A 23,243-nucleotide genomic window follows, 5' to 3' on the forward strand; every position below is an offset into this window, starting at 1 on the left:
GGTGACTGCCTTGATGGGTCACGTCACTAGCTTGCCTGGAAGCAGGCTTTCTGACTCCTGGAAGTGGTCACACTGCCTGGCATAAGGTCAGAATCCTGTCTTGGTGGCAGGAGGAAAACAAGGCTTGCCCGATAGAGCACAGAGAAGTTGGGGTAACCAGGTGGGCAACCACTAAAGTAGCCACCTGGGGCATGCCACATCACCCAGGGCACAAGATTAATTTCAGGGGTAAGATGGCACTTTGATACCAAACGTGACATATTTCAGTGGTACCCTAATTGAACTGCCAACCTCGAGAATACCCGGGTGGCAACCCATCTTATCCTATGGACCGCTGACACTATAGTAGTTTCCAATGGGGAACGCCATTAAAAGGACATACAGGTTTTCACCTTTATTTCCTCACCTTTACAATACTGCACCCTGCCTCCTGGGATGATGAGGCCTACCTTAGGGGTGTCTTTCATATATTAAAAATAGTGCATTTGAGTGTGCAACACATGGTGAAGGCACAGTCTAGTTTTGAGCAGTTTTCACTGCTCCCGCAGTCTACAATAGCAAGCCTGCTGTCAGTAGTTTGTTTGAGTCTCCCAGGGGGGCACAAAACCATGCTGCAGCCCTGGGGACCCCGTCTACCACTTATGCCCTAGGTACCGCTGGTACCATTAACTAGAGGCTTTGCCAATTTGGGATTACCAAGTCGAAATTAACTGTTTTCGGAAGAGAGGATAGGTACTGGGGTCTGGGCAACAGACTCCAGTGCCCTATCAGAGTCATAACCATCAGCATTTTGAGCAAAAACTTGGAGGTCACCATACAAAAAGGGCACTTTCCTACACACAGTGAGCATTGGACTCACGTCTGGGCCAGGGGTGGTTTCTCCATTAGTGCTCAAAGGTTGTGTCCCACTGAAATATGCACAAATATTAAATAGACTGATTTATTGAGAGATACTTTTGTATCTCTAAACAAATCAATGTATTTAAGTCTAGATTGTCTGCCCGAGGCTGCCTGCCCGACCTCGCTCTGAAGCAGGAGACGAAAGCCAGACAGTAAGTCACCTTTCTGAACTGTGACACACGATGCAGGGCTTACCATTCTAGAGCCCTTCATTACCATTGTAGTCTATGGTAGTATCCACTGTAGGCCAGTGACGGTTTCAGCGACACAGTTTCGGGCGTCGGAGTCTGTCCCTTCGTGGCAGCCGCCCATCATTCACAGGCATAGATCATACCCTTTCCCATTCATCACACATAGGAGTGGATGCAAGCATGTGTGATTTGGTGCCTCGTCCTCAGGAATGGTAAATGTTATAATGCTAATCTTGTGTTATTTATATATGTATATGGTGCTGAGACCCCTGGGCATGCTAGCTCCCCCCACTGTGACACCCCGGGCCCTGGATGCACGTCGCTGTCCCTTTTAGAAGTAGAACTACTGTATTTGCTTCTCCACATAATGTATCCAAAAGACGACTATGGTTGTTCCCTTGCGAAGTTGATCCAAATATTTGAGTCAAGACCAAAGGGAGGGATATGGGCTTAAAGTAAAAACAGTTATGTGCTGTAAGGCGATAAAACTGTCCCTATCCTCATGCCCTTAACATCAATGCTAAAAATATGCATTGATTTATGAACAATGAAAGTTAAAAAGGCAATGCATGTCAGCGATTTAGTCTTATTTCACATGCTTTACTTAATCTTGGATTTTCCCATGAGTGTTAGCCATTTTATTATGTTGCGTTTCTGTACTTTTTCCGTGCATCTTATTACTCTTGCATTGTGCATACTATTAGCCATACCAGGTGTTTATGAGGGGCTTTGATTGAGAGCTCTAACGCTGAGGCTGAAGCCAAAGCAAAGTGCCTGTCAGTGGTTTGACCTCTCTGCAGAGCACACAGAACAGTGGTCATGTATTCAAGTTGAAATTGAAATTAGATGGAAATGTGTGAGAAGGAGTACTCATATTTCAAAATATGTACAAGGCAAAAGCAAAAGGAAATACATTGCTTAAATGTGACTGCAGTGTATGTTTCGATGTGGTGAAGTGAGGTAGATGTGAAGAAGTGCATTCGAGGAAGAATGAAAAGAGGGTGCTGAAGAGGAAAGAGAGGTGGTTGAAAATGTGCAGATGGACGAGATGCAGAGAAAAAGAGGATACATTTCTAAGATTAAGCGCACATAACTGAACGCCAAAACTCCTTCCACAGGACTCAATACCGTTTAATTCACAGACTCACAATTTCAGAATTGAAACATTTTGAATGTAAATATTTATATCAAATCATTGTTGTTACTCATTTATCTTAAACAGCTAACAACCACTGACAAAGCCAATCATACTGACAGGTTTTAGATGTATGTTGGATGATATATATCTGGATTCAATTACATCTCATACGTGTCTTAAGGTTGCAAGATTTTAGCGGATGACGATCATGTAAGATCATTTCTTAGTCGTTTAAAGATGGTTCAACTCTATATATGTGTTATTATTGTTTTTCATTTAGACCGCTGCAACTTTTTGTCTTTTTTAATAGAAAGTACAGTTATGCATTTGATATTATTATTTTAACGTTCTTTGTATATGGGCATATGCTTCTGTTATGTTATGGAGAGTTCTAAGGCACATAGCTACCCCGGAACGGGCTTTCCAGTGCTCGCCTGCTACCATGTTAGAACAGCATAGACCAGCACAGAAAGGACCTATGATGCAAACAGCCAGGTCTTCAGCTGCTTTCTAAAACATAAATGATTTTGCATCTTCCTTGGCTGTAAAGGCAAGTTGTTCCACAGGACCGGGGCCGTTGCTTGGAAAGAACGACCACCCAGTCTTACTCTTTTAGTACGTGGTATAAGAGCTGGGTTGCATGAGGGAGGCCAAACTAGGTGCTCCCGCCTTGTTCATAATGCAATGAGCAACACACAAAGATTTGAATTGAGTGCATTTCTCAATCGGAAGCCAGTGGAGCTGCTTCGAAACCGAGCAGAATTTAGGCAGATGGAAAAGTAGTCTAGCAGCCGCATTCTGGACAATCTGTAGCCGATTTATCACGGATCTATTGACATCCAGATTCCAGATAGAGAATGTTGCAGTAGTCAAGTTGGAGGAAGGTTATTGACTGTACAACCATTTGCCGAACCTGGGGATTGAAGAAAGCCAATAATCGATTTAAGGCTTCTGAGAGTACCAAAACGCATTCCTGCTAGTGCCTTGAACTGTGACTCAAATGAGGGAGTGTCATCAAGCCAGACACCTTATACGCTGAATCTATATTCCTACACATCTACAAATGATCAACTTGGGATTTTACTTGTGTTTAGAAATGTCACTAGTACTGTCATGATTTTTTGTATTATCTTTATCATTTTGTCTATTATCTGTGCAAAAAGTGTTTATTAAAGAGTATGAAGGATTAATTGATTAGCCATTATGTATCCTCTATATATTAAATGACATATATATAATTGCATTTAACCTCATAAGGTGACTTCCAACCTTACTGCTGGAGTGTCCGCTAAGACCCGCCGTGCATGCTACCTCTACACGGTGGCTGTATCTCCGAGTGAAATAATGATGCTGCCATGCAGGGCAATAGATCATCCCTTTTTTAAGTACATAAGAAGGAGTCTGTAGGCGCCACAGTGTAATAAACACGGCTCAGAGACTCCAACATTGACTTTGTGTGCTGCCAACTCCCCAGTCACCAATTACGTGGTCCTTGAAGCCTGCATCCAGTTGTAGGCAGCCCAGAACCAAGAATAATTATGATTTATTGCATTGATTTCATAAGCTTATAAAGCACTAAATTGTCTCACCAGGACACTTACGTATCGCACACCTAGTAAAAGACTTAATAACTGAGGCACAATACAGCTTGAGCCAAATGATCTGAAAACCTTCCCAGACAGGATTAAATTGGCCAAAATATGGCCCATTATAATTGCTGTGCAGGAAAGGATCTTAATATTAATGCATTCTTTTCTGATAGTTCAGGACAAAGCCATGCTTATGTGAGTGCAAGGGAGTAAATCTGCACAGCTCCTCGGGGCTAGATTATTACCACTCAAACGACCATCTGAATCCGGCACTGGCTAAAAGAGATGTGGCCAGGGAATAGAAGGTGCCGGCTGCCCCTTCAGTCACTGTATGGAAGAGGGGTATGGATTTTAATATGGGTCTAGAGCTCCCGGTGTTTGAGGCTAGGGGGTGCCCCCGCAAGCACTATAAAATCTGGAAGCGATGGGCTGACTACCGAGGGATATTTCTGGAACCACCGGCGGTTGGGCGGGACGAACAGCGGGTGTGAGTGGTTCGTGGTGGAGGGTCCCCCGAGTGAAGCAATGACGACGGTGGGTCAGCTGGGCAAATGTAGGGAGATCAATATATTTCATTGCCAGCCATGGGCAGGTTAGCGGTCGGGGGTGGGACCCGGGGGTTAGGGGGGGAATTTCAGAGTTAGTAGGGCTTTACTTGGTTTGAAATGCCCTGCATTATTTTAGTATTCTCTGGGTTACAGAGACCTGCATGATACGTGTTCTTGATAAATAAAATATGTTTTAGAAAAAAAAAAACTACCATCTGAATCCAACAAGATTTATGGCCAGAAGTGTCAGAGGGCCTGAAGTGTCACAGGGTTTTACCAGTTATGTTTCTGTGGGGAAATGGGTGGATACATTAAGGCCCAAGTTTTAAAACTTTGTAAACTGGGGTGACTAGAAGATTCCACATATAGGAGACATCTGGTTGTAGGTCTGTAGCCAAATTACTCGACGATAAAGTGTTTATATTTAAAATATATATGTGTATTGTTGGAAATGGCCCTCTATGCAGGGTCACTCCCAAACTTATTGCCTTCCTTTTCTGCCTTCTTGACCTTGTTTTTGCTGGTATTAGGACTCTGCGCCCTTTACCTCTCCTAATCAGTGCTAAAGTGCATGTGCTCTGTCTTCTAAAACATACCCAATTTGCATATTTAATTTTGTTATTAGTCCCTAGTAAAGTGTACTACATGTGCCAAGGGCCTATAAATGAAATGCTACTAGTGGGTTTGCAGCACTGCTTGTGCCACTCACTTGAGTAGCCCTCTAACCACGCCTCAGGCCTGCCATTGCAGAGCCTATGTGTGTAGTTTACACTGCCTTTTCGACCTGGCAAGATAAACCTCTTGCCAGACTCACACCTTCCATTCTTATACATATAAGTCACCCCTAAGGTAGAGCCTGGACATCCCAGAGGGCAGGGTGCAATGTATTTAAAAGGCAAGACATGTTTCCTGGCAGTGAAATGGTCTCAAATTCATTTTTCACTACAGCAAGGCCTATTACTCATCCCTAGGTTAACATTGGAATTACCCTATTACCTTTTTTAGGTGCAATTCCCAATTGTGAAGAGATGGACTCTCCAAGTTTGATGTCTCTGGAATCCCAATTTAAAATCACAATTTATGGTGAAGCCGTATTTTTTTCTTGCAATCTGAACATGGCACTTGTAGAAAGTTGGCATTTTCGTACTTTAGTCGTTTGGTGCTTGATGCTTAACTCTGATACACGTCTGGGGAGGGTGAAAGCTGGGCTCTGTGTTTTCCCCCTAAACAGCCACACACAGTGGTTACTTAGGTGTGACTTGATGGGCCAACCTGACAGGATGGGAGGGAGGAGCTGGACCCAGTCTCACTTACACTTGAATAGTCTGTGGCCTGTCCCCAAATAAAGGAATGCATACCCCCTGTAGTGAGTGAGTCTTGAGCTAGGACAGGAAGGGAGGACCTCTGTGCACTTCAAAGACCCATCTTTGACGTCTCCCCCACTTCAAAGGCCCAAATGGGAATAAGTACTGGAACTCTGACACCATGACCTCAGCACATGTCTGGACCTGTGAAGACTCTGCCAGGAAAAAGGACTGCTGTGCTGCTGAAGGACTGGTGCTCTTCTGGATTTCTGCTTTGATGGGCTCATGCCTTGTTGTGCTGCCTTGCAGCCAGCTATTCCCCTACTTGGGTGGTAAGGACTGGACCTGCCTCACTTGAACCCAGAGTGACTCCGAGGGCTAGCTGACTGGCCTCCTAATCTGAAGTTTCAGGGACTCAAAAGACTTCCAACTTACCTGCTTCTGCACCTGGGCTGTGTCACCTGTGAACATGCTCTGCCAAGAGGTGCCACCCCTCGTACTAGACCCTTGGAAGTGGGCCTAAGGTGCTTGCTTCTGCAAAACCGATGCATTGTCTTTCGTACCGGTACTATTACATGGATCAGAACAGGCGCATCACCCCGTTGCGTGGATTGGAGCCGGCGCACCTCGCCTCTACTGCGTGGATTGCACCAAAGCATCGCCTTCAGAACCACCACTGCCTAAGGTCTCCACATCTCCATCAATGGTAACCTCATTGACGACGACGTATCTCCTCATCGCAGCTCTTCGGAGCTGACGCATTGTCACTGCTGCACAGATCAGCAGCGTGTATTGCCCCCACTCTGTGGATCGACGGTGACACATGGCTTTGGCTGCAGGCCGCATCTACAATGCTGATGCAGCCGGGATCAAGGTACTTTAGTTTAACAGGCCTCACTGCGTCCATGTATCCAGCCATGATCCATTACGGTCAGCCTGGACTTTTAACTTTGTCCCATTCTGGCGCGACCAGATATCCCAAGTAAGCGCTTATTGCTTCTAAGCGATATTATACAGTTTATTCTTTAGAAATTAACATCTCAATTCTACTTATTGGATTTATATCGTTTTGGTCTTGTTTTATTATTCAAATTAAGTTCTATGTTTCTAAGCTAGTGTGGAATCTTTTTGTGTGGTGTTTTCACTGCTTTACTGTTTGAAGTTGTTAGACTTGTAATGTTTAGGGTGATCTTCCCTCAAACATTTTGCCTGCTTACCTCCTCTTTGTGCTGATTCTTTTTCTTGGCCTCAGGTCTTTGGGCACTTCATCACTGCTGACCAGTGCTAAAGTGCATGTGCCTCTCCCCTAAACATGGTAACATCGGTTTATCCACAATTGGTATATTTAGTTTACTTATAAGTTCCCTGTAAGGCAGTATACCACATACCCAGGGCCTGTAAACTAAATGCTACTTACTAGTGGGCCTGCAGCATTGATTGTGCCACCCACACAAGTAGAGTTTTTAAACCTGGCTCAGGCCTGCCACTGCAAGGCTCTTGTATGCAGTAACATGTGGCAACTTACTGCGTCTTCGCCTTGGCATTTAAAACCCTTTCCCAAGCTTTAAACTCCCCTTTTATTACATCCAAGACACCCCTAAGGTAGTCCCTAGGTAGCCCATAAGGCTGTGTAAGTAAAAGGTAGGAAATGTACTTTTAAATGTTGCATTTCCTGGTAGTGATAAACACCCACATTCGTTTTTCATTATTGTGAGGCCTACTCCTCTCATAGGTTAACATTGGGAATTCCTTAATACTCTTTTAATTTGTTATTCCTAATTAGTCATGTTTTAGATCTTTGGATGATAAATCCTCTTTACTGGTAAAGTTGAAATTAACATTACTGTTTTGGAAATGGCACTTTTAGAAAGTGTTATTGATAAAGGGGTTGGGCCCTCTTACAGACGACTAGGTAGAGCCTATCAAATTCCAGAACAACAAAATACCTAGCCGTGCCTTGGATTGCTGCTTTTTACTTCAACAGACTCAGGCCATTCTATAATTTAAATTGTTGGTAGTATTTATTTACTTATCATTTTGTCTTTTTTTCAACATTTAAATTATTTGTTATTCATGTCAGAATATGGGATAGACCTCAAAATTCTCTTAGTAAACATACATTTAAATCTAACTTTTACAAAAAAAAGTAACAAACAATACAGTACATTCAATGCATTTGTGTGAGATAATTTTAAATCATTATAAAACCATTCATATAGTCAAACTGGAAATATTCACCACCAGGGGAAACACTTAAATTGATTTACACTTACTCGCGCGGTACAGCTTGTTACAAGTCTCTGCCCCTCACAAGTCTAAAGGGTGTCCCCAATGACTATCTGATAAACAAATCAGGATTGTTTTTTTGTAAAAGTTTCCTTTAAATGTATGTTTATTAAGGGAAGTTTGAGGTCTATCCCTTTTTCTGACATGAATAACAAATGATTCAAATGTTGGAAAAAAGACAAAATTATAAGTAAATAAATACTACGGACCATTTAAATGATAGAATGGCCTAAGTCTGTTGAAGTAAAAAGCAGCAAGCCAAGTGACGGCTAGGTATTTTGTTTGGAACTTTTAGAAAGTGGGCATTTTTCTGCTCTTATTGCTCTGTGTGTCTGCAGCCAGTCTCCAGTACTTGTCTGGAGTGGGTGACAGCTTCAATGTGTGCATTCTTTCAAGACAGCCACAAACACAGGAAGTTTAAGCGAGTCTGAGTGCCCATCTGCATTCTGATGGCTCCTTCTGGGCAGGAAGGGAGGGAGGAGTTGCAACATGCATCTGAATAGGTACTGTCCTGTCCCCACACAAAGGGCTGATTACCCCCTACTGATAGTCTGGAGCCAGGACTGGAAAGAAACGATCTCTGTGCACTTCAAAGACCCTCTTTGAAGTCAACCCACTTCAAAAGCACAACTGGCTATAAGTACTGGTTCTGTGAAAACTCTGCCAGGTGGAAGGACTGCTCTGCTGCTACAGGGACTGCTACTCTGTTGGACAGCTGCTCTAGAAGAACTGATGTTCTTCTGTGCTGTGTTGCCCTGCTGCCTGCTACCCTCTGCCCTGCTGTGGAAAGGACTGGACCCATCCCACTTGAACCCAGAGTGACTCCAAGGGCATACTGGCTTGCCCCCAGTTCTGAGGTCTCAGGGACATCAAAGACTTCATACAACCCTGAAACAGCACCTGGACTCGGCCATCTGTGAGTCACTACCCTGTCAAGTGGAGCCAACACAGTTCTGGGCCCTTTGAAGTGAGATTTTCTGTGCTGCAACCCTCGACAATGACGCATCACCACCATTGTGCTGATCAGAACCGGTGGAATGCACCCGACGACGAAGAATAATCAGATCCTGCCCTGCTTGATGACGAAGTCTCCCGGAGTGCGTGGCTCGACAATGACGCATCGCCCATCTTCAGTACTGCCCAATGACAAAGCTTTCTCCAAGTGTGCACCATGACGACGACGCATTGCCTATGAATCCTTTGGATCGATGAAGATGCATCGCCTCCCTTCTCCTCGCATCTCGTTCCTAACATTGACGCAGATCCTCCAAAGGTACTGTTTTCAGCTGGCCAAGGCTGGTCTCAATATCCAATCCGTGCTCCATCGTGGTCGGCCTAGGCTTTTGGGTTTGGCCTGGTAAAGCATGACCAGATGTCCGCAGTTGGCGCTTAAATGACTCTAAGCACTATAATTGTATTTAATCTTTAAAAATTCATAGCTCCAATTCTAATAATTGGATTTTAGTTGGTTTGGTGTTGATTTATTCATAAAATTATTGTCTATTTTTCTAAACCTGTGTGGAATCTTTTTGTTGGTGTATCCATTGTGGTACAGTGTGTTGTATTGTACAAATACTTTACACATTACCTCTTTAGATAAGCCTGACTGCTTTGTGCCAAGCTTCCAGAAGTTGAGCACAGGTTATCTCTTAGTGTGTATCTATCTGACCCTGACTAGAGTGGTGGTGCATACTTGGACTAGGTGTATACCTCTGCCAACTACAGGTGTATACCTCTGCCAACTACAGACCCCAATTCTAACAGAAATGTTGCACAAATACTTTACACATTGCCTCTACGTCAAGCCTGACTGCTCTGTGCAAAGCTACCAGAGGGTGAGCACAGGTTCATTTAGGGTTTTCCTTTTTCTTACCCTGACTAGGATTGTGATTTCTGCTTGACTAGGGCTCATACTCCAGTCGACCTACAACCCAATTTCTGGGATATATATATTTTATCTACTGGCAGACACCAGTAGGTAGTTATAGTTAAGACCAAAGTTTCCATAGGAAAAGCGTATTTTGTTTTGCAATAACCTTGGCGCTGCTTGACGAATCTTCACAAAACTTTCTTAACATTTCCCCCTTTTAGTTCAGCTGATGTGTGTAAAGTTTCAGGGTGATCCTTCAAGCGCACCGAGAAAAAAGTGGAGCCAAAAACACATTTTAGCGAAGTTATCTTTGGAGATTTTTAATTTTTTAACACAACTACACCCCCAACAGAATTACACCAAATTTGTCAGACAGCTACATGTTGGTCCTGGTCCAAAAAGTGTGCTATCTGTGATTTGATGTAAATCGATTCCGTCGTTTCAGAGATATTGACGTTTAAAAAATACAGATATCTGGGGACGCAAGTCCTTGTTGTGGACTCGCGAATCCTACTAAAATTTGATTGGCTTCAACCAAGAAGTGTTGGCAGCCATCTTGAGACGCAGCTTTTAGCCGAGTCATAGAAAAAAGGTAAAAAAAGAATGAAAAGGGGGCAGGGTAGGAATACCCTGACTGCCCACATATGTTAGGGGGGTCCCAAGGGATCCCAGCCAGGGGTAAAACGTTTTTTTTATTTAATTTTTCCACAAATGTGCGGGTGGACCCATGGATCCGTACCAAAATAAAAAAAAAACAAGCAGACACGCCTCTGGCTAAAGTGGACTACTTCCCCAACCAGTAGTGCGCCAGGAGATGTGTTTGTGGAGTGATGGAGAAAGTGGGCATGGCCTATGACAACCTCTTACCAATCCAGCTGTGTGGGACTTACTGGAGATACCAGCAGGGGTAGATGGCCCCAAGGATCCTCAAGAGCCGAGAGGACTTCAACCCCCAACTAGTAGTGCACCAGTAGGCGCGTATACAAGGTGGTGGAGAAAGGGGGCATGGCCACCAAAAACCTCTCAGCAGACCCACTGTGTGGAACTTACTGGAGGTACCAGGAGGTGTAGTTGGCCCCAAGGACCCTCAATAACCAGAATAACTTCATCCCCCTACTAGCAGTGCTAGGCGGGTTTGCAGAGTGGTGGAGAAAGAAGACGTGGTCTCCGGCAACCCACTCGGCAATACTGATGTGTGGGAATTAATGGAGGTAACAGGAGGGGTAGTTGTCCCCCAAGGACTTCATTGGAGGCCAACTACCCCTCCTGTTCCCTCAACTAAGTCTCACACAGCAGAATTGCTAAGAGGTCTTCAGAGGCCATACCCCCTTTCTCTACCACTCTGCAAATGCACCTTGTCCTGATGCACTACTGGTTGGGGGATGAAGTCCACTTTACTCGTGAGGGACCTTGGGGGCCAAAAAGCCCTTCTGGTACCTCCTGTAAGTCCTACACAGTGGGATTCCCGAGAGCTGGTTGGAGGCCCTTTGCCCTTTCTCCACTACTCTGCAAACGCGACTACTACTGAAAAAACCTTAGGAATTCACTGAGAAAACCAAAGCATATAGGGATGTTATAGTCAGGAAATGGAATTCAAAAACCATTAGAAATTCACTGAAAAAAACAAAGGTTACAGGGACGTTATAATTAGGCTCATGTTTCACTGATACAAAACCAAGGAAATACAGCTGTTATAGTTAGTGAGTTCACTATAACTTGCACCCTCGCAATGCACTGCTTATGACCTCACATATGACATCACTCATAACATGATCTGTGACAACACTGATGACATCTTAAATGACATCACTAATGACGTCACTCATGACATCATCAACAGAATCTCTGAGGCACCCACTCACACCCCCATATAACCTTTCTTACACCCACTCCAACTTCCACACTACTGTTCTCAAATCAATTCACACACCAATACCAGTACTTACGCAGCCACTCACTGATTCACAGATCAACACACACATCCACTCACACAGACACTCATACACCCACTCACTCACTCTTACAGCCACTGACATATCAACTCATTTACCCATACAGCCATTCACACACAGAGTCAGTCATCCATACATCAAAATCAAATCAGGTGTTTGTTAAGCGCAACTACTCACCCGTAAGGGTCTCAAGGCGCTGGGGGATGTGCGGGGTTTGGCAGGTTCCAGTCCATCAAGGAGGGGGTCTGTCGAAGAGCCAGGTTTTGAGGTTTATTGTGAAGATGGGGAGCGATGTTATCTGTCTGAGGTGGAGCGGAAGGTCGTTCCAGGCTCTGGCCGTGTGGAAGGAGTAGGAGCGGCCTCCCAATCTAGTCTTTCTGGTTTGGGGGACCACGGCATAGGAGAGCTGGGCTGATCGTAGGGTCCTTTGGGGTGCATGGAATTTGAGTCAGCTATTCAGGTATACTGGTCCGGTGTCATGGAGGGCCTTGTGAGCATGGGTTAGCATCTTGAAGGTGACTCTAGCTTCGATGGGGAGCCAGTGGAGTGTGCGCAGGTGCTGGGAGATGTGGCAATGTCTTGGCAGGTTGAGGACCAGACTTGCGGCGGCGTTTTGGGTGTTCTGTAGCTTGCGGGTGAGATTTTTGTTTATTCCGGCATATAGTGCGCTGCCGTAGTCGAGCCTGCTGGTGACCAGGGCGTGAGTGACAGTCTTTCTGTGTTCGAGGGGGATCCATTTAAAGTCTTACGTAGGAGGCGGAGGGTGTGGAAGCAGGAGGACGAGACAGAGTTGATCTGGTGGTTCATTTTGAGCTCTGAGGCCAGGATGATTCCCAGGTTGCGTGTGTGGTCCGTGGGGGTGGGCGGGCTTCCGAGGGTGGGGGGCCACCAGGTGTCTTTCCAGGCATCTGGGTTTGGGCCCATGATGAGTACTTCCGTTTTGTTGGTGTTTAGTTGTAGGCAGCTGTTTTTCATCCATTTGCCGACGGCTTCCATGCCTTCTGGAAAGTTGTGTCTGGCGGTGTTGGGTTCGTTGGATAGGGAGAGGATGAGTTGGGTGTAGTCTGCGTATGACACAATGTTGAGTCCGTAGGTTCTGACGATGGGGGTGAGCGGAGCCATGTAGACGTTGAAGAGCGTAGGGCTGAGGGAGGACCCCGGGGGACTCTGCAGGTGGTAGGTATAGGGTCCGAAAGGAAAGGGGGGAGTCTGACCCACTGCGTTCTGCCGAAGAGGAAGGAGCGGATCCAGTCGGGGGCTTTGTCTTTGATCCCTGCGTCGTGGAGTCTGCATATTAGGGTGCGGTGAGAGACTGTGTTGAATGCCGCTGAGAGGTCAAGGAGGATGAGGGCTGCTGCTTCTCCTTTGTCCAGTAAGGTACGGATGCCGTCTGTTGCGGCGAGGAGGGCGGTATTCGTACTGTGGTTTTTTCTGAAGCCAGATTGGGAGGAGTTGAGGATGTTGTGCTCTTCGATGAATGTGGCGAGTTGGCTGTTGATGGCTTCCTCGATGACTTTTGCTGGGAACGGGAGCAGGGAGATGGGTCTGTAGTTGTTGAGGTCGGTGGGGTCCGCCGAGAGTTTCTTCAGGAGGGGGTTGATCTCAGCGTGTTTCCAGTCGTCAGGGAACGAGGCGGTTTCCAGGGAGCGATTGATGGTGTTGCAGAGCATGGGTGCGATGGTGTCGGCGGCTATATTGAAAATGTGGTGGGGGCAGGGGTCCGTGGGGGCCCTGGAGTGGATTGACTTCATCGTCTTCAGTGTGTCTTCGGTGGTGAGGGCTGTCCAGTTGTCGATCGTTGACTTCAGGGTGTCGGGGGTGGTTGGTGAGGGTTCAGTGTGTTGGTTGTCTTCGTCGAAGTTTTTCATAGATGCTCTTGATTTTGTGGTGGAAAAAGGTGCTGAGTTTGTCGCAGAGGTCTTTGTGAGGGAGGAATGTTGGTGGACTCGCTGGTGGGTTGGGCGAACTCCTTGATGATGTTGAAGAGTTCTTTGCTGTTATGTGCATGAGTGGAGATTCTGTCTTCAACCGCTTTTTTCCTCGTTTTTCTGATGAGGTGGTGGTGGGCGTTGGTGGCGGCTCTGAAGTTATTGTGGGCTTCTGTGGATTTGGTGTTCCTCCAGGCCTTTTCGAGGCAGTGGCAAGTGAGACTTGACTCTCGAAGTTCGGTGGTGAACCATCTAGCTTTCTTGGCGTGGGTATTGTTGTTTTTCTTGAGGGGGGCTATGGTGTTGGAGCTGTCGGAGATCCATCTGTGCAAGGTTCGGGTTGCGGTGTTGGCGTCGTCGTTTTCCGCGATGGATGGGGTGGAGTTGCTGAGAGATGAGGTTAGCTGGTCATCGGTGATTCTGGTCCTGTTTCTTTGTGGGAGCAGGTACTGGTGTATGTGTATGGTGGGTGTTCTGAAGGTGAAGTGGACGCATCGATGGTCAGTCCCTGGGAGTTCGGTGGTGTGGCTGAAGGTGTTGGAGTTTCCTGTTGTGAAGAAGAGGTTGAGGGTGTGTCCTGCTGAGTGCGTGGGTTCAGTCACAATCTGGCGGAGTCCAATGTTGTGGAGGTTGTCCAGGAGGGATGTCATGCTGGGGTCCAGTTGGTTGTCGAAGTGGAAGTTGAGGTCTCCCAGTAGGGTGTAGTTGGTGGACGCGATGGCATGCGGGGAGATGATGTCCGTGATGGAGTTGACCAAAATTCCGCGGGATCCAGGGGGTTGGTGGATGAGGGTTACTCGGAGGGTGGAGGTAGTGCTGGCCAGTATCTTGAAGTGAAGGTGTTCCATCAGGTCTGTGGGCTTGTCGGGGAGTGTGCTCAGGCAGAGGGTGGATTTGTGGATGATGGCGATTCCTCCTTCCTGGTGATCCTGTATCCTTGGGGAATGGTAATGGCGATGTCCGATCCCAAGGTGGTGTTGGTCTAGGTTTCGGTAAAGAATGCTACGTCCGGGGTAGTGCTGTCGAGGATGTCCCAGATTTCAGTGGTGTGTTTGTGGAGGGATCGGACGTTGAGGAGGATGCATTGCAGGGTCTTCGGTTTGTTGTGTTCTTGCGGGCGGATTGCGCTGGGTCAGTGGTCTTGGCGGTGCTGCAGGTGTGCCGGCAGCGGTGACAGCTGAAGGGTCCGTGGATGTCGGCTAGTGATGCTAGTTTGCAGTTGTTGTTTCGGCCTGGGTTGAGAGCGTGGAGTGCCGCTGGGTCGTAGTGTTGGCGGTGCAGAGATCCAGGGTTCCTGGCGCTGGTCGCAGTCGGGTCGTGGACAGGTGCAGACGAGCTTGCCTTTGGCGCCCTAGCGGCGCGGCCGACATTTAGTAGGGGGAGGGGAGCTGGATTGGGCCGGTCGCACTGGTCATGCTGGGGGGGGGAGGCGCTGCGGGGCCAGCAGCGGCGGGGAAAAACAGGCTGAAAAAGACAAAAGGAAAAAGGAAAAAAAGATAGAGAAAAGTGAAAACAAGGCAGCAAAAGTGCAAGAAAGAGGGGAGGAAAGACACAGAGGACACAGGAGAGTGAAAGGGGGAGATTGAGATGAGGGTAAAAAACGATTGAAAAACGGAGGAAAGACACAGAAGGAGAGTGAAGGGTGGGCTTGAAATGAGGGGAAAACGAGAGAAAAAGTGCAAGAAAGAGTGGAGGAAAGACACAGAGGACACAGGAGAGTGAAAGGGGGAGATTGAGATGAGGGTAAAAAACAAGTGAAAAACGAAAAGTGCAAGAAAGAGTGGAGGAAAGACACAGTGGACACAGGAGACTGAAAGGGGAGATTGAGATGAGGGTACAAAACGAGTGAAAAATGGATGAAATACCCAGAAGGAGAGTGAAGGGGGGAGATTGAAATGAGGGGAAAAACGAGTGAAAAAAGAGAGAAAAAGCAGAGCAAGAGAATGGAGAAAGAGGTCCACTGGACCACCAGGGATGAGGCGCAGGTGAAACCTGCGGGTGGAGGAGGGCCTCGAACACCAACACTCTAGAGTGCAGGGGCTTGGGGGAAGGCTTCACTTAATGGTGGAGCTGCAAGGGAGGGAGAGCAATTTCACTGACAATGAGTCAGTGGTCTTGCACGCCTGTCCCCACAGTGGCCGCCATTAAGTAGGGGTCAGGGAGGGCTGGACAGCTGGGAGGCGGGAGCATGGAGGGGAGCTGGATTGGGCAGGTTGCACTGGTCGTGCTGGGGGGGAGGGGCCGCGGGGGCAGCAGTGGCGGGGAAACACGCGCTGAAAAAGGCAAAAGGAAAAAGGCAAAAAGAGAGAGAAAAGTGCAAATAAGGCAGCAAAAGTGGAAGAAAGAGGGGAGGAAAGACACAGCGGACACAGGAGAGTGAAAGGGGGAGATTGGGGTAAAAACGAGTGAAAAACAGAGGGAAGACAGAAGGAGGAGAGTGAAGGGGGAGCTTGAAATGAGGGGAAAACGACAGAAAAAGTGCAAGAAAGAGTGGAGGAAAGACACAGAGGACACAGGAGAATGAAAGGGGGAGATTGAGATGAGGGTAAAAAACGAGTGAATAACAGAGGAAAGACACAGAAGGAGAGTGAAGGGGGGAGCTTGAAATGAGTGGAAAACGACAGAAAATGGAGGAAATACCCAGAAGGAGAGTGAAGGGGGGAGATAGAAGTGAGAGAAAAATCGAGTGAAAAAGGAGAGAAAAAGCGGAGCAAGAGAATGGAGATAGAGGTCCACTGGACCACCAGGGATGAGGCGCAGGTGAAACCTGCGGGTGGAGGAGGGCCTCGAACACCAACATTTGAGAGTGCAGGGGCTTGGGGGAAGGCCTCACTTAATGGTGGAGCTGCGAGGGAGGGAAAGCAATTTCACTGACATAGAGCTTTTGTGACATAGAGCTACTCACACACCTACTCACTCACCCATACAGTCAATCACACAGCCACTTACCCATACGGTTACACGTACACTCACTCACTTACTTATAAAGACACTAACACATACTCACTCGCCTATATAGTCACTGACATAGCACACACTCACCCATACAGCCACTCTCACATTCACTCACTCACACATACAGTCACTCACATACCCCATCACTCAACTATACTGCCTTTCACATACCCAGTTACTCACCCATCTCATATACCACTGGCACATGCATTCACTCACCAACACAGCCATACATACACCCTCTCACCCATACAGGCCCTCACACACACTCACTAACCCAAACAGCCAGTCACACACACCCTCACCCACTGCCACAGACACTCAGACACCCATAGAGATACCATTATAACCAATCACTCACCCATACAGAAACTCACATACCATACAGCCACTTAAAAACCAACTGACAGACTGATACATACATTCACGCAACTAGTCACTCACTCATACATTCACTGAGACACCTAATCACTCACTTATACAGTCTATCAAGCACCCACTGAATCATCCAGACAGGCACTCATACACCCACAGATTCACCAATACACCTTGGCATATATATTTAACACTCATATACTTTTTAAAAACACTCACAGTCACTGGATGATGTCGTCAGTGATGTCATTTAAGATGTCATCAGTGATGTAATATGTGAGGACATAAGCAGTGTACTGTGGGGGCTCGAGTTACAGTTAACTCACTAACTATAATGGCTTAATTTCACTGGCCTAGTCCCTGCAACCTTTGTTTTTTTTTCAGTGGAAAAAAATAATGTTATATATTTATATCTATCTATATCTTAGAAAACTGTAACACCTGTCATTTACAACAGTAGAAAAGGTAGGAGAATGGCATGCCCTGTTTTTTTCTCTCTCTCTCTCTCTCTCTCTCTCTCTCTCTCTCTCTCTCTCTCTCTCTCTCTCTACGGTAGTGAATTTACTTGCCTCAGAAGGCTGAGTCTGCATTGCTTAGAATCAAAATCATGCTATTCAGATGGTCAGAGCAGTCTTCAACTTGAGGAGCCCTGCTGCCCTAGTTTGTGATGATCTAGGCACATACGGCCATGCACCCCTTTAACAGGAAACAAATATACACTGCCACGTAGCATAAGCGCCAAAGAATCTGGAGCCCAGAAAGACATAGTGGAAGTTTATCCGCTTGTCCTGGGTTATGATCGGGTGATATTATCTAATAGTATTAGAGGCCAGGGGTTTGCATAAGGGTGATTAAGTCACAGACTGCACCCCAGGGCCAGCTTTAGCAGTGGTGGCGCCCCGTGCAACAGACTTTTTTGTTACCCTCCCCATGACCTTCTTTGCCACTGATTGCCTTCCTACCACCCTCCAACAGTGTCTCTCATCTCTCCATAGCCTCATCTCTGACAAACATTTCATTTTTAGATATTGCTTCATAGTTCACTCACACTCACACTCAGTTCTGTGACCTGCATGGTAAATGTTCTTTACAGCAGGCACCTTAGCCCCCTACGCTACAGTAGGATGAGATAAAAACTCCAACTAGACAAAACTCCAGTATCTGTCCGCCAGGAATATTAATCACCAGAATGAACTTGACATATTTATTGTTGCCTGAAAACTGCTGAACTCAAAGGATCCCTGCAGGATGTGCTTTTAAGCCATAAGTCATTTTAAACACTGCCCACACCCCCAAAGTCAGTGCCAGGTGCGGCTGCACCGGTCGCACCGCCCTGAAGCCGGCCATGCTGCAGCCTTCTTCTTTGGAACCTCTGGGGCTGGCCAGTAGGTGAGGTTTCTCAGTGCCGATTCCCACAGCAGGCCCCCTGCTACATTGCCAGTATTATGACGTCACCCGCCATCCCTCCCCCCACTGAGCAGGAGTGACGTTGTCCACTCTGGAGCGACAATGGGTGGAGTCCGACCTACTCTGGGATTCAATGTTATAGAAACAAAGTAACATCAGATGTTTTGATTTGTTCATTTTAGGGCCCCGCATGCGGTGGCACGCGGCAGTGGATTGGTCCACACACGCCATTCCCACACTACAGCACTGCACCTGCCGACCCTCTTCCGGGTACCACCAATATATCCTGCCGAATCAGTACATTTCTTTATAGTGCACGCACCGGCACTGATTGGCAGTTTCTTCTGATCGATTCCTACCCGTTTTCGATTCCTACCACTTCATTGTGTATATTATATGAAGTGCTTCTTTTACTCGAGCTGACATATTTTTGGCGAAAACAATTATTTTCTATATTCACAGGTAGATTAAATGGCAAATGAGAAGATGTGGCACATTAATTTATGAAACACAACGGTAAAAATGTTACTTTCATTAACTACCATCCTTCAGACAATAAAACAACTTTCATATCAATAGAAAGCAGTGTGCATAGTTTATTAAAGAAGCTGCAAAGATTTAAATATCGTGAGACAACCAGCTAATAAAAAAACCTAAAAACATTCGTTAGACAAGTTAAAGCAGCAACACGGCCCCTTCGTATTGTGTTTTGCGAAGCATCGACAGAGTTTTGCTAAAAGACTAATTTAAAGGATAAAACAAAAACATCCGAATGAAACAAATTCTACAATGTCACTAGTGTTGTCATCACTAATTGTCAAGAAGCGTCTTCCGGGTGGTAATTGCTTTTCCAGCCAGCATTGTTTGCATCTCTGAGTTCATGCCACGCTGTGAAGCTCATCAGATTTATTAGGACTCGGATTGCATTCGCGGGTGTAATTGTGGCAGACGCCACATTCATTCATTGTGAGCCTGCTCCCTGCTTAGAGTAAAGGGGATAGAATTGCGGCTGTGAATGCATCACGCCGCTGATCTGGAAGATGGAGTCGGCTAGAGCAGGAGGGGGCCAGGGGGGATATCACTGTGCTGTGGGGGTACCACACTGCCACCCCCTTTACATCTCTGCCACACTCAGGTTACGCCTCCTTGCGGTCTCCGCTCTGGCATAGAGGAGGCTTCTGCTGGCCTTTTCTGCTGGCAGGAGGATCCCAGGTAGTTATGATTGATCGGCCACGGATGGATCCGACCACACTCCATGATTCAACTCCTCCGCGGGGCGTGGTAGAGCAGGGATCAGACAGGATAGCAGTATCTCAGAGGATGTACGCCGTGCCTGCTACCTTCCACCGCCCATGTGATTAAAGAAGCCGTGGTGAGGACCGAGAAGGTGAGGCTCAGGTCCTGGCCATCTTGTTCCCAGCATTTGTCAGGGGGGTGGGTTTCAATGTATATCAATACTCTTCATTTTCGGTTGCCTCCCACGGGAGAGGTAGGAGGACCATGAAGGAGGGTCAGCATGGCTTTGTTCGCCCCTGAACCCCACAGAGAGTCTCCACACCTCCATCGGGTGTAACTGCTCCCCAGATCTGAGGCTGGACGCAATGAGCAGCAGTAAACATCACAACACAGCAGTCAGCAGGCTGGGGTGACGTGGGACAGGCCGCTTCCAACAGAACATCTCCCGCCACTGAGCCTGGCCAGCGGAGCAGCACACACCAGCCCAGGCCAATAACGGGCGGCGTCATTGAAGATGACGGCCGCTCCTCGTCCACGTCCAGTGCTATGGATCTTTAAGAGAAGGTTGGATCCACTGGGATCGATTATGACACTATTAATGCAACGGAGGCAACTATTTCTGACCGCGAGTACTTGTGCTTTATGACAAACGTATGAATGTTGGCAGTGTCCTCCAAAGAGGGGCCTCGGGCTAAAGACATTTTTCAGGCCCCCAGTTCGTAAAAACTTGAATTTTATTACCCATTTTCTTCTTATTGAACCCCCCCATGATGCAAACAAACTTTCAGAGATGGGGTACCCCAACAACAGCTGAAAACTATCTTTTTCTGGGCCTCAAAAAATCTTAAACTGCCACTGGGCAAAGAGAGACAGATTTAGAGGTAAAGGTAGATCGAGACGAGAGCGGTTGAGATACAGAAATGCACCGAGGGGATCTGGAGAAAGAGAAAGGTTACTTTTCAAGGGGGGGGGGGGCTATGAATGTGGGAGCGCCAGGCAATTGCCAACTTTGCCCATGCGGTAAACATCTCTAAATGGTGGTAAAGTGTTTGGTGAAGAACCAGGCACTGAAAGTTGCCGAAACATGGAGGTTGATTAAATCACAAAGTGATCTTGCTGTTGATGTACAGATTAATGGTGAGGTAAATAGGGGTTCTTTCTAGGGCAAGGAAAAGCAGGTTCTATGCACCAGATATGCTGAGGGAAGTACAGTGACAGTGGAAAAGTAAGTGCAGTGTTGCTCAGATCCAGCTGTGTCTGTAGAAGAGGGCCCAAATTTGATGACGCTGTAGTAGTAAGTTTCTGCTTCAGGTTTGTGCCTGAGCAGCTGGTTTTTCAATTTCTTTCTCCATTTTTGGTGCACGCTAAGATGGGGCATGAAGTCACACAGATTATACCGTCACTTTAAGGAGGTGTTTGGGAGAAATAGGTGTCAGAGGACTGCAGTTGGCATAAATCAGAGGTCTGAAGGGAGGGACATATTGATGACCAGCATTGGTGGCTTTCTACAGGAGGCAAGAGTGGGTTCTAAAGCTTCAAATGAGATTGGGCGTATTTAAGAGATTTAAATGCTCTGAGCAGCCTCAAATCTGTAGGGTCTCTTTTTCAGAATTTTCACTCGCTTTCAGATCGCAAAGATAGACTGTGATAAGTCCTGGAAACTTGTTTTTTTCCATTTTGTTTTATAACTCTTACTCATTTTAGGTTTATCTTTTGCAATATGTTGTATTTCTGAAGTAGTCTAATGTTTAAAGATGTCACACATTAATTTATCTTGAGTCCCACTCTATTTGGTGGGTTATATTCTGGGATATTGTGAAAGGAATATCGAAAGGCCACAATATTGTGATCAAAATATCAGAAACCAAACTATAAAGGAGGTATGTGCACAGAGCGAGGTATAGAGTTACTATTCCGAGGTCCACATCTATGTACGTTGTAGATATATATACCATGCTCCTCATGTATGTGCCCTGATGAGATATATATGTATATATATATCTCATCAAGGTGCAAAAATGTAGAATATATAAAAATATATATCACCAAGGTACGTAAATGAGGATTATGGCATACAGTAACTATAATGACGTACTTGTCAGCTTTTGGGTCCTCAATCTTCTTGTCGTATTATTGTGACCTTTGTGCGCGGCGGGTGCTCCTTGATTGACAGGATTGTTGTGACTATGGTGAGTGTGTCTAGGATTCCCCCAGGCTGTGTTAAGTGGGCAGTGCAGTTTCCAGTTAGGATTATTTTAACATAATACTTTCTAAATTCCATACATCCTCATTTCTGCCAGTTTGCATAGGTTTGCAACTTAGTTTACAGGTTTCAATATCTCTAATTACAATTCAGACCCATACACCCCGCCCCCAATACCTGCGCTTTCTAGGGGCCCAAACTCGAACTCCTGTTTACACATCACTGACCTAGAACCTCACAGGTGGATGCACCAATGTTGCACACTGACAGGGCTGATAACACATAATAATGTGCTCCCTGGGCAGATCTGAGCCATCATGCTGGGAGCCCAATGCCACTGTATGTAGTTGTTGCATGTCGCCTGACCAGTTTCCCCTGCTAGAGGGATGATGCTTCAGTTCTGTGTGTAAATACATTCCTGGAATTGTGCAATTGATACAGGACAAGGGTGGTATTTACTTGTCTTCTGCCTGATCCCCTAACATCTAGCTGCTGTTATAAGTGTTTCTGAAATCCACGCACCTACAGTCATCCACACAGGACTGAAAACCATGTACAAACCAAGGTGGAGATACTTATATCAAACACTCACCTTCTAAGCTGAACTATCTCTTAATTAGTAACACACCAAGCCGAGGACAGCGAGCTGGAAATACTACTTTACAGTCCACCAATCCCCAATGTCCCCAACCATCAGATGTCTGAGGAGCTGCATTGGGGATTGACCTCCTACCTGGAATGAAGTCTGGCTGTTGTAGTTCTTAATCTCTTTATTGGTTCCTCGATAGAGCAGGACTCTGGCACAGCTGTCCTGCAAAATGAAAAGTAATATGGCCAGGTCAGTTTGAAGATCTGCCCACGAATACGGATACGGATACGTCAACGCCGCGAACAGATAGCAATCCCACTTATAACACAAACAGAATCAAAACTGTGGCCACAGCACCATTTCCCATGCACTTTTTTTTAGAAAAATACAACCTAATGTGAATGCTGAAAGAGGTTGGAGTTGCACGAATGCGCTGTAGGTATTGTAGCATTTTTGTAGAATTATAAAAGGCAATCCCACTTAAGAAAACACAACACAAAGGCTGACTTGTCACAAAAATGCTGGAAGTGGTGGGCTGCAGCATGAAGACACAACAATAGAAAGGTGAACTTCACCTTTCTAGGGGCATGTCTATATGTGCATGTCTAATGAGTACAATTTCACACATTTGCCTCCACGTATAGAATACGTGTCAGACCGCCCCTTACAATGGATCAAAGCCTTCCCTGCAGAACAAAGTCCTAGGTGAAGAAATGGCCTCACCTCCACATCGGGCCTGTCCCTCTACGCTTCTCACTCATAACTCCCCATT

The 23,243-nt window shown here is 46.4% G+C and overlaps 1 protein-coding gene across 4 annotated transcripts in view; it reads right to left on the reverse strand.

The window, feature by feature from the left end:
- Positions 1-23,243, reverse strand: part of SHANK2 (SH3 and multiple ankyrin repeat domains 2) — a 2,937,835-nt gene that overhangs the window by 1,580,188 nt on the left and 1,334,404 nt on the right. For all 4 annotated transcript variants that reach the window (XM_085643560.1, XM_085643562.1, XM_085643561.1 and 1 more), the window contains one exon: positions 22,616-22,693. In XM_085643560.1, coding sequence (XP_085499686.1) covers positions 22,616-22,693 — 78 coding nt within the window. The remainder of the gene's footprint in view (positions 1-22,615; positions 22,694-23,243) is intronic.

The sequence above is a fragment of the Triturus cristatus genome, chromosome 3_1, assembly GCF_964204655.1.
Source record: "Triturus cristatus chromosome 3_1, aTriCri1.1, whole genome shotgun sequence".
In the NCBI taxonomy this organism is placed as follows: Eukaryota; Metazoa; Chordata; class Amphibia; order Caudata; family Salamandridae; genus Triturus; species Triturus cristatus.